Below are 11,080 nucleotides of genomic sequence, written 5' to 3'. Positions count from 1 at the left end.
CGCATGCGCGCATTAAGAGTATTATAAGCGCCACAATACTTTTTCTAGACACTCTCTATGAGTGAAAACTGAACACTTGATCTTGGTGACATGCCTTAAGAAGGAAGCATGTGCGGGATGGAAACACATGTAGCAGAAACTTAGAAAGAGACAGTTTCAGTTTCAGTTTCACTTTCTCAAGGAGGCGTCACTGCGTTCGGACAAATCCATACACGCTACACCACATCTGTTGAGCAGATGCCTGACCAGCAGCATAACCCAACGCGCTTAGTCAGGCCTTGAGTGCATGCTTACATATTTGTGTACCTATGAAGGTGGATTTCATTTTACGTAATTTCGCCAGAGGACAACACTCTCGTTGCCATGGGTTCTTTTTCAGTGCGCTAAGTGCGTGCTGCACACGGGACCTCGGTTTATCGTCTCATCCGAAAGACTAGACGCTCAGTTTGATTTTCCAGTCAAACTTAGGAGAAAGGGCGAGAGCGGGATTCGAACCCACACCCTCACGGACTCTCTGTATTGGCAGCTGAGCGTCTTAACCATTCTGCCACCTTCCTCCTAGAAAGAGACAACAAAAGGACATTAAAAATGAACATTCACATCAATCGGATTTGAAAGATTTTGAGAGGGGTAGGAATGTTTAGTGCATGCATGTGACAGAAAGAGTCGCTGTGTGTGCAAGCAAACATATGTATGTTTATTTATCACAAAATTAGTTCACCTTTTATGATTAGATGTTTATCAGAGTTGTTTTTTTATAACCTTGTCCGGAATAAAAAGCTGTGAAACACATCTTTAAGAGCTAGCCAAAGCCAGTAGATTAACTGTCACCGTCTTTCTGTTTGTGTCAACCCCCTCCACATTTTGTCCTTCCTTTCTTCATTTACATTATGTGTAACTGATTGCTGTGTTCACTATGCCAGGCTAAATGAATATGCAGTAAACGCCAGTCATCCTCATAGCAGCAGTTATATATTACAATATGCTGATGAAATAACTAACTGGATAGATAAATAAAGCTGATACCATGATACATGAAGGTATGACAAAATGCAGAAATCACAGACACAGTTTGTTGTTGATTTTTAAACAACTTTGGACTGTTAATTCAACATAGGAATTAAAGTATGCAATAGAATAGATTCTGTCTCTTCTGAATCACAGACACAATCTTTCACCACAATACTTCAATTCGACAACAAGTATTGTTTCACTTTGAGTAATAAATAACATGATCATATACAAATGTGCACACCGAGCTGTGTTGAAGGGGAAAAAATCAATTCCAATCAGATGGATTGAAAAGCATATTTTGACAGAACAAATATTTCAACTCCACTGGACGGATTGAAAAGTAAAATTGATTGAAAAGTAAAATTGGACAGAACAAATATTTCAACATTTTGGACGGATTAAATATATAAAATGACTACCGCAGTAAAGCAAACTGCCACTTTCTGGACGGAGTCTGCAGTGTAGAAATGCATAAAAATGGATGCTTTTTTAAGTCAGTAGACTATGTACATATTCACCACTGGGTGCAATATGTATTATTTGCATCACCTTCAAAAACACTGGCAAAACAATATATTACTGATCTGGGAAAAGGGGGACTGTGTGTCTCGGCTCTGCCAGATACAACTCGCAAGAAATGAAATAACCTGCCTGCTGCAGAGTATTCTAGAAATTCCCACCACCTATCATCTCATGCTTTACAGCCAGCTGAAAACAAGAGTGGAGACAATATCAATAATGTAATGGATTAAAGTATGTAACGGAACATTTTATCATTTCAGTGATAAACAAAGCTACCTTTAGTATTGCTTCAGATTTTGTTTTTGTTGCTTTCTTTCCTCCTCCTCCTTCTTCTTCTTTAGAATCATTTAGGACATTCTATCAAATTTAAAATATATCTTCAATGAAATATTTTCAATATTTTTCTCACCAGTTTAAGGCCACTTGTGAGTCAAATGAATGTACCAGTATGCAAATTGTGTTTGTTGGACAATATCAATCAGTCAGTATATTATAATGAATAAGCTGCTACAGAAATCAGACTGTGCAAAAGCACAAACTTGTTAACACACTGTGTCACCCACAAGCGCAATGCTGTCTCTGTGCATGTAATTCCCATGTGTGCATGCATGCATGCACACATGCATCAGATTTTGTTCTTTTCAATTAAGCAACATTAATGAACCATCTAAACAACTGCACCCACTGTATTTTAACCAGCATATCATCTAATAAGTTATATAAATATTATCTAGAAAATTTACACAAATTGTTTGTGCTTATGTTCTTTGTTTTGTCAGCATGATTTTTATCCTCCATATTTGCAAGGATACAATATTCGTAAGTATTCATGTAACATCAAACTGATATTTAATCTTTTCCTGATGTTGTTTTTTTTTATATATACAGTACATTAGCAAAGGCATATTCATGTGTCAGACACATTAAGAAGAACACAAGCATTTTTCCCCATCATAACCCCTAATACTTTTAGAAAACATGACTGCTTCATGGAAACATGAAAAGTAAATTGGTCCCCCCCCCAAAAAAGAAACTTTTTAGGGTTTGACAGTGTAGTACTGAATGTTTCTAGTGGCATCTGTGGCAGCAGCCTGCTGGGGGAGAAGTTGGCCATCACAACATCTTGGGACTGGGGATGTTCTCAATGTCAAAGAGATTGTCCAGGTCGAAAGGTCCATGGGCATCCATGCCTGTGGCACTGGCCCACAAGTCATCGGCCTCTGACCTGGAGGAGGGGTGCACGGGGGTGTGAAGGCCACTGCTGCGATCCGAATCGTCTGGCTCCGTTTTGATGTCCTGCAAGAGACTGTCACCCCACCAGTCTGGCGGCTGAATGCCGGTGCCTGTGATTGTCAAGTCCAGGCGGCTGTGAGTGGTGCAGTCCAGTGGCACATCCATGGAAATGTCTGTCTGAGAGAACAGCTCGTCCAGCCCCAGGTCGTCAGAATTGCTGTCTGAGGATGGGGGGCTCATGGCTATCAAAGGACCCGAATCCTCATTGTCGATAATCTGTTCCGTCTTCACCGTCACTCCCCCGATGTCAATGTCCTGGTTCAGGATGGCTGACCAGTTGAAGTTGCTCTGCAGCCCCATGGAGCTGTCATCAGTGTCATCCTGGTCGTAGTGCACCGAGCCATTGCTCAGCAGCTTGTCCTCACGTGTGCCCTTGATGCTGTTGACAGCCATGAGCAGCTCGTCCTCCTCCTGTTTCACTCGCTTGGCTGGCGGCACTGGGCAAGAGGAGTCTCTGCTGTTGCGACGCTTCTTAAACGTGCCGTTCTCCATCATGTCACTGTACTCAGGGGTTAATCCGCCAGAAGCCCCCCTTCCCAGGCTCGTCCTTCCGCCGTGGAACCTTCTCAAAGCACTTGTTGAGGGACAGGTTGTGTCGTATAGAGTTCTGAAAATGAAAGAATCCTTTTGTTAAAGAATGCCTTGATCGGGTTACTCTTGAAACAAACATATTATGCTCTCATCTATTAAAAAAAAAAAAATCACTGATTTTTATGAATCAGTTTTGAATCAGTTACAGGTTTTGATTTCATGAGACAAGGTTTGTAGCAGCACTGAGCAGAGTGATGAATGTACTTTGTACACTAAGACATGTACAGCTATGAACTGTGAAAATATGATGTACTTATTGCACTATATATTGGCACAGCAGATTTCTCTGTGTGAAATTCAGGCTGCTCTCCTGGTGCAGTGCCACACTCATATTTTCATTCTGAAAGTGTATGTGTATGTGGGTTTGGTTTTTTCGTTGTTTCGTTGTTTTTTTTAGTTTCAAAAGGATTTTTCTGCACAATTTTGCCAGAGGTATCCCTCTTCTTGCCATGGGTTATTTCATGTGCATTAAATGCACGCTGCGCGCAGGATCTTAGTTTATAATCTCATCCAAAAGGCTAACACCCAGACCACCACTCTAGTGGAGGGGGGCGGGGTAAAAATCCTGTCCATGCATATGTGGGACACGAACCCGTGGACACTCACTTCCTAGTCATGCACGTTACCACCAAACCACCACTCCAACAGATTTTACCCAGGGGACAAAAATTCAAACAGTATCAGATTCCAGACATGTCAGATAACTGCAAAGGGTTTGTTTTTCTCAAAATGGTTTGAACAGCAAGTGATGACAGGTCTGCTAAATCAGTCACAGCATTACCGCTTCAATGAAGGACAACAGTGGCCTGTTAGAAAGGGTGGGGCACAGTAGAAACAGAACAGTAGAACCATAGGGCACAAATAGGATTGGGGGGCAGACAGGCGTAATACAGAGGATAAAGCAACCATCTAATTGTCCGTATCCCGCATTGCTTCTTTCTCCACTCTAAACACAGTAGCAAGTAATGTACAAAAATGAAGCAAAAATAAAACTGCCATATTTCAAGAAAATCTCTGATTTTTCTCATCCTTATTTGCCTCTAACTTTTAAGATTCCCAACACAGATTCAGAACCAATATATATTCCAAGAATACTCTGTATATTCCAGTTATATACATGTATTTTCAGTTCAGTTCACTGATGAAGTTTCATTATTGTTCTATTCATAAAATATAAATCGAGTTGGGCAAAAGGAAAAAAAACAGGTAAAATTTGATTTTAAATGGGTAAAAAAAAAAAGGGGGGGGGGGGTTAAAAATATAAAACATTTACATACTTTGTTTTCAATATAAAAAAAAAGTTTTTAATGTTTTTCAAGATCCTTCAGTTTGTTCTTGTTTGTCATGATTGTGGGTTTTGTTTATTGTTTGCACCAAACCGGCAATTTCACTTGCATGGATTGTTGTTTCATTCTCCACACCCGAAAAGGAACAAAAGGACTGACTATTTCTATTCTTTGAATAAAAAAATAAATAAATTTTAAAAAAACCCAAATATGGCAGGCAAACAAGAGAAGATCTGTCCACTCACCTGCCAGCTCGGCTCAGCCATGCGGTAGTACATGAAATTCTCCGTGATCCACTCGTAAATGGACGACAAGGAGATCTTGTGTTTCCTGGTCTCCTTCATGGCCATGCAGATCAAGGTGGCGTAGGAGAAGGGAGGCTTCACATAGGGGTTTTCCCGATAGTCCACAGCCTCCGAGCCCCCCCAGGACCCTCCACAGAGCGGGGGGGTGTCAGCAAGAGGCATCTGGGCCTCCAGTCTGGACGGCTTGGTGGCCAACACACCACTCCCCACACCGGTCTGGGACTGGAACAGTGGGGGAGTGGAGCTGCTCTTCATCAGCTTCTGCTGGCCGGCGCTGAGGTGGGAGAGAGGGGGGCTGGCGGGCGGGGTCGGGGAGGTGATCTTGAGGATGTTGAGGTTCTGCAGCCATGTGAGGCTGGTGAGGGAGTCATCCAGGGACACCCCCCCGTTGCTGCATGTGTCGGTGGGGTGCTGTGCCAGCCAGTTCTGCTGCAGCCGCTGCGCCAGCTGTGAGGTGCCCACCGATGAGGAGGGGTTGGGGGGCGCCGAGCGGATGCGGTGGAGGCGGGGACCGGGGGTGGTGGTGGTGTTTGAGGGGCAGACCAAGACGGGGACCTTCATGGTTGACCTGTGACTGGTGCTGGCTCTCACCATGACATCTGTCGACAAACAGTGCTCTGTGTTACCCACTCCCCATCTTCCAAGCGCACATACACACAAACACACTTTTTTCTTTTTTTCCCCCGTCTAATATCCCTTAACAGTGAAAAGACGTTAAACTGAAAAAAGAAAGAAAGCGCTCTGTGTCACTTCTAACACTTGTCTTCTTCATGCCATGGGGCATTCCTTAACCACTGAACACACAGCGTGTTGTGTAACAAAGTGCCTGAAGTTAAACCAAAAGTGTACAGAATCAGTTCAAATAGCTGATGCTATGTAAATGTCAAAGGTTATTTACTGAATGCTGTGCCATGCAATGAACACACAGGTACAACAAAATGCTGGAGCCAGTTCATGGCAAAAAGTTAAGTTGTTGATATCAGTCCATTGTAGCAGTAAGAACATTTGGTATGAGATCAACTCCAGTATTACAGTACTTGTTATCAGTTCACAGTTGAGATTACAGTACAAGCTATCAGTTCACAGTCACGTTTAGAGTACTTCCAGTTCCTGTCAGTTCATTGTAGTGTTTACAGTACTCGCTATCAGCTTAATGAAGTGTTAACAGTACATGTGTACATGATATCAGTTGTCAGGAGCATTTACAGTACTTGCTATTAGTTCATACCAGTGTGTACAGTATTTGCTATCACTGAGTTCATAGTATTGTTTACAGTACTTGCTGTCAGTGAAGGATAGCGTTTACAGTACTTGCTATCAGTGAAGGATAGTGTTTACAGTACTTGCTGTCAGTGAAGGATAGTGTTTACAGTACTTGCTGTCAGTGAAGGATAGTGTTTACAGTACTTGCTGTCAGTGAAGGATAGTGTTTACAGTACTTGCTGTCAGTGAAGGATAGTGTTTACAGTACTTGCTGTCAGTGAAGGATAGTGTTTACAGTACTTGCTATCAGTTCATGGTGGTGAGAACATCAACTGTCTCTCACCCCGTTACAGTGTCACACAGTACACCTTTCACTCTCTTTTCAGTAAATCTCCCTTCCGTGCCATGAATAAATATTGTTGCTCCATTTTGTTGATTCAGACTTTCTTCGATCTTCTCCTTCCACTCATACTCCCCCCGGCCTCCACCCCCCCTCTCTTTCACCGTCCTCAGTCCCCTTCTCTTTCCCCAATCTTGACTGTCAGCCAGTCCGGTCGCTGGCTTATGCGTGTGAACGCTGAGCATGTAATATCCCTGTTTCAGTGTGTGTGTGTGTGTGTGTGTGTGTGTGTGTGTGTGTGTGTTCCAGAGTAGGAGGAGGAGGTATTAGAGGGTGTATGTGTGTTCCAGAGAGGGTGTGTGTGTGTGTGTGCAGCTAAGGAAAACCGATCAGTGGGTTTGCTGGAACCAGTGCAGAAAACTTGGGCAACAATGTAATCATGTTGCATGACCTACCGTGTGCATAATTTACTGACAGAGAATCTGCTGATGTGTCGTTTTCATTCCTTAGCCTCACGTTCTTGGGCAAATTAAACCCAGCTCAGTCTGGCTGACTGGCTGTCAGTGGCATAGCAGAAGGTATTCCTTTCCTTTCTCTTCAGTTCAATCCACGTGGTCTAAGTCAGTAGCTGCGGTGTGGCAAGCGGCAAATGTATCCCTTTTATTTGTTTTGATCGATTCAGTGTGTCTTCAAGAGTGTCGGATGTCCCATGTGACAGTCTAACTCCCATTGATTATTTTTTTCTTCTCTGCCCTTCATTTTCAAGCTGATTTCCACCTCCCTGATGGCCCAGCATCAAGCCGAAGATCCGCCTATTTGCCGATGACACCCTGTGCAGCAAGACCATCATGAAGAAAAAGGACGAGCAAGTGCTGCAAGAAGATCTACACTCCCTTACCACCTGGGAGGAGAATTGGTCCATGGAGTTCCATCCACAGAAGTGCTCAACGATGAGAGTTTCCCGTAAAAGGGACAAGACCGCCCCTGCGTATGAGCTGCATGGTCAGAAGATTGAAAACGTCAGCACCACTAAGTACCTGGGCGTCAACATTCAGGACAATATGCAGTGGGAATCCCACATTGACTCCATCACCAAGAAAGCCAGCGAGCCGGACCCTAGGCTTCGTCCGGCGCAACCTCAAGATCGGCAACAAGAAGACAAAGGAAACTGCGTACAAAGCCCTTGTTCGCCCACTTCTTGAGTACGCAGCCACCGTCTGGGATCCCTACACTGCAAACGAGGTTGAGGCCCTCAAGAAGATCCAACGAAGAGCAGCAAGATGGGTCTCAAATCGCCACCGCCAAACATCATGCGTGGACTCCATCCTCGATTCACTCAATTGGCCTCCCCTACAACAGCGCTGCAAGAAAGCCCGCTTGGAGATGTTCTACTGACAAATTCCACCATGGTATCATCTCCATCAACTCCAAGTTCCTGCCCAAGCCATCTAAGAGCAGGCTGAGCTGTAGAACGAACAACAGCCTGAGCTACGACATTCCCTCCTGCACAACACTGTACAGGCAGATGGCATTCTTCCCGAGGACCATACCAGAATGGAACAAGCTGCCTCAGAAAATTGTGACAGCCGAGTCACTGGACTGCTTCAAGTCCAGACTGGCCTCTCATCTCTAAAAGTGAATCCCCACCCCCACCCCCCATTCCCCCCCTCCTCTCGCTCACCCTCCTCCTAACCACCCATACACCCCAAAATCACCCCCACCCTCCCCCGCACCCGTGCGTGTGTGTACTTGCGTTTGTGCTTGCCATGTCAGTGTATGCAGTGTACGTGCATCAGTGTGTGTATGTTCTTCAGTTAAAATATTAAACACGGTGTCAGTGATAGTGGATAAAATTTGATTGCATAATTAGCTGAAAATAAATTCTGACAATAAGAAACAAACTGGTCAGTACTAGTAACATTAACTGTGTGTGTGCAGTGCCTGTGCCAATGTGTGTGTGTGTGTGTGTGTTGACCGCAAGAGACCGTGACAGGGAGATATGTCAGGATAAAACTTATTTCTGGTCTTGCCACGTACAACCCACTCAAACTGACCAAGCAGAAACGTGTCCTGAGATATAAACTGACGTCAATAGTGGCCTCGGGCTTGGCCATTCAGTTCACACATGCTGATACCTTCGTCCCACCGTTTTCCAAACTCAACGCCACGCATGCAGCAACACTACGTCCTACCGGTCTGACCAGGCGAATCTATAGAAAGAAAAAAAGAAAAAAAGTTCGGGGTCAGCGCTGATCGCGGGCAATGCACTGCGCGACAGAAAAGCAATCACTGGCTTTGGCAAGAACCACGAACCAGTATTGTGCCGAGCGATAAGCGGTGAGCGTTATAACGGCTTCGCTCTTTTCAGCCCGCCTCGTCTGTTGAATGCGTCCTGACTTGCCCCGACCTGCTTGTCTGGGCCAGCGCGCAGTCATTTAACTTGACTCAGCTCAGCTGATAAAAGCGGTCCGCCGATGTGGCGGTGTGTACACACTTCCCTCCTCAGTATTTTTTGTTATTCAGTCACCCCTTCCTCTCTCTCCTGTCTCTCCATTCCTAATTAATTGGCCCCGCGACCAATTCCAGACCTGAACGCCGGCTTTGGCGGGTTCGATGATAAAAAGGCGTGTCATTTTCTTCTATCAACTTATGTGTTGTTGTGTATGATCACCTTGGGATTTTGTTCGTCGGAAGGTATCAGAGACTGTCAGTGTGTCCGTAAGTTGTTTCCAAATTATCATTTTTCTGTACACATTACTGTTTCAGATCCTCTTATTTCAGCTGTTTCTACTGAATCACTCGATTGCGTATGATCCACTGGATTAGGGCCCGGGCGGGCGAGCACTGGGGAGTCTGGTTGGCCGCCGCAACAATCCGCATACCGAATGTTTCAGTTAACTCACTGTCAATGATTGGAAAAAACAACACAAATACAACAAAAATCAACTTGTTATAGACAGACACTGAGATACGATATAGGTATACCGTATACAGCCTATAGCTGCAGGATAGGTCGATCGATATACATATATATGTATATCAGTATATATATATATACATATATATATATATAGGTATAGGCCTAGTTATTTGTGTGTGTGTGTGTGTGTGTGTGTGTGTGTGTGTGCATTGGGCAGACGTACATTCACTGCCATTGTTTGATTTGACAACTGAGTCTCAACGGTCGGACTAAATTCATGTCAATTCAAGCGTTTGTACGAACACTGAGCTCAGTGTTTCCTTCACTCACGATTCAGTGGACCCCAACTGCCGTGGCTACTGTGAAGGTACAACTGAGTTAAGTTCATATCAGGTTTTCCCCGTTTCACACGGAACCATCGTTGTCCCGATTCCGTCTTTTATTTAGTTTCCGACATCATCGATTTGGAAAGTAATTTTCGAAACGACACACATATATATATATAAGGATCGTTTGCTGTAAACAACCTCGGTTCAATGTCTGTTCTCCAACCCTGACTGCTGTCAGTGTTGTTTAGATCATATGGTTGTGTCAACTATATAAAACAATGGCTAACTTAACTCTTGGTCATAGTTATGTAGGTTAATTTATAACAGAAATATTGTGTGCACATATACTGGGGCGAAATCTTTGTGTGGTGGAAAATTTACGTCAGTAAGCGACACAGTGACCTGGAAACACATCAAACTATAGAAATGAAGTAAACGCACAAAAACTGAACATGTGATGCACCGAAAAAATACAACCACAACAAGAAAACATCAAAAAGCTTAGTGGGTTATACTGAACCGATAATTTAGGTCATAACAGTGTTCCGAAACTTACATAGCAGAATAAAGCCAGGTGGAGAATCGACACAACTGGGTTCGGTGACGAGGAATCACAGCAAGATCAGAGCACGAACATTCATAACACAAATCTCTCAAGTCCTCAGATGTGCAACACGCACAACTTTCAAATCCGTGTGCAACTGTGTGGCGATAAGTAATGACCCAGCCAAATGGTCAGCCTGACTTGTTTTGCCTTAATTGCCGCTTTAATTCATTTTGAAACTTTAAGACAAAGTCAGACGACGTTTGTTTCTGCTCCAAAATTAAACAGGAAATGAAACAAGATCACCGGTATGCTGAGACCCAAAACAGAAGGCGAGCAGACGACAGTGTCTGAACGGCACACCGGCTGACTGACAATAAATACACCGGCGTGTAACGGGCGTCACGTCGCGCGTGCCGGGCCGGAGTGGAGGCGTGCCTGGCAGTGTTGTGGTCCACCCTTGCCGCCCTCGTCAATCAGCCTCACTCGGGCAACCCTGTAAACTGGCCACAACAATCCTAGCCAAGCCAGCCTACATGCGCGGCTGCCATCTTTCTGCACTGTGTTGATCGGCAGCCAATGGCAGCCATGTAAACAAGTCCGTTTCTTTTCGCCATGTGCGTTTTTCTTCGCTCGTGTTGTCGCGAAACGCCCCATGTCGATTTTGTTATGGTGGTAGTTAATCTCTCCGTCTCTCTGTCTGCCTCTGTCTCCATAGCTGTCTCCTTGTCTG

General features: G+C 44.4%; 1 protein-coding gene across 1 annotated transcript; it reads right to left on the bottom strand.

The window, feature by feature from the left end:
* Window positions 1-2,397: 2,397 nt before the first annotated feature.
* Window positions 2,398-10,834, bottom strand: LOC143279482 (forkhead box protein J1-like). The gene is given in 4 exon segments (XM_076583528.1): window positions 2,398-3,339; window positions 3,341-3,436; window positions 4,952-5,610; window positions 10,360-10,834. Coding segments are annotated over 3 exon segments (1,440 nt in total). The 5' UTR covers window positions 5,606-5,610; window positions 10,360-10,834; the 3' UTR covers window positions 2,398-2,649.
* Between the last annotated feature and the right edge of the window lie 246 nt (window positions 10,835-11,080).

The sequence above is a fragment of the Babylonia areolata genome, chromosome 1 (genome assembly GCF_041734735.1).
Source record: "Babylonia areolata isolate BAREFJ2019XMU chromosome 1, ASM4173473v1, whole genome shotgun sequence".
NCBI lineage: Eukaryota > Metazoa > Mollusca > Gastropoda > Neogastropoda > Buccinidae > Babylonia > Babylonia areolata.
Note: the sequence above shows the minus strand (reverse complement) of the source record. Positions and strands in the feature narration are given on the sequence as shown.